The sequence below is a fragment of the Sinocyclocheilus anshuiensis genome, unplaced genomic scaffold (assembly GCF_001515605.1).
Source record: "Sinocyclocheilus anshuiensis isolate Anshui unplaced genomic scaffold, SAMN03320099.WGS_v1.1 scaffold680, whole genome shotgun sequence".
NCBI classification, from domain to species: domain Eukaryota; kingdom Metazoa; phylum Chordata; class Actinopteri; order Cypriniformes; family Cyprinidae; genus Sinocyclocheilus; species Sinocyclocheilus anshuiensis.
The window spans coordinates 1,407,901-1,408,925 of NW_015555783.1; the positions used below are offsets into that span (position 1 = coordinate 1,407,901).

The following is a 1,025-nucleotide window of genomic DNA, read 5'->3' on the forward strand; positions in this document are numbered from 1 at the left end:
TATATATATATATAAATAAATGGAAGATTGTTGTGATTCATCTTAGAGCAGGTTGGTTTGGTGCATGACTTTGAACTCTTTATTACAAAAGATTTTGAAATCCCTAAGGATAATATGAATGGGATAAATACATCCATAACAAATGTCACTGAAACAGTAGGCGATCACTGTTGCGATCTATCGTGCAAACCTCAGATATATCATTACACTGTATCACAGGCTATATAATGTGTTATATCCTTTGGCTAATAACCATTAAAAGTCAGACACAAAGACACAGTGTGGTACAAGCTTAGCAAGTTATTGGTCTGTTAACTGTTGTTTTCTTTGTAGGGAAAAGCAACACCCATCACCTCAGGCAAATGGGAAGTGATATACATCTCAAAAGTAACCAAAGATTCCATGTGCGTATGAAAAAGTAGAACAGTCTTCTTTTCCTCTCATGTGCCTTTATTGTCAAACTTTCCACATCTAAAATCTATTCTTTCCACAGACACTACGTGAGTAATGAACACATGGGAAGACCTGGACAGAGAAATCTTTACAAGTAAAAACACTTGTAACTTTTGCATCAGCTTGTATTAGGATTGTATTTTAATATTTTAAATTTGTACATTTTAAATAGTAATTTCTTTTGCAACGGTATCACAACACTCTGCATTGGGAAACAAGCACCAATTATTCACAACCAATTCCATTTTTGGAACTGAATAGGAAAAAATGCAGGAAACATGATTTTAATGACAGTCAAATTCGTTAGTGGTTCTGGAATGAAGTGTATGTATTCCTCTGATGATGTGAGAACGCCAAAATATAATATTCAATACATACTTCAGAGCCACTATAGAGAAATAGTTTAGCATTAAATATCATTATTTATTTACCCTCATCTTGTTTTGAACCTCTATGCTGTTATTTTTCCAGTGGAACACAAAAGCAGAATTTTTAATGGCATGCAATTGCCTTTCCAACCTGCCTGTACAACAACTGTCAGCCATCAAAAAGTAAAAAAATAATTATATATA

At 33.4% G+C, this 1,025-nt stretch overlaps 1 protein-coding gene across 1 annotated transcript in view; it reads left to right on the forward strand.

Moving 5' to 3' along the window:
* The window catches only part of LOC107674761 (prolyl endopeptidase FAP-like), a 14,664-nt gene that overhangs the window by 7,598 nt on the left and 6,041 nt on the right, over window positions 1-1,025 (forward strand). Inside the window, exons 16-17 of the mRNA XM_016468853.1 lie at window positions 334-404; window positions 494-547. Coding sequence (XP_016324339.1) covers window positions 334-404; window positions 494-547 — 125 coding nt within the window. The remainder of the gene's footprint in view (window positions 1-333; window positions 405-493; window positions 548-1,025) is intronic.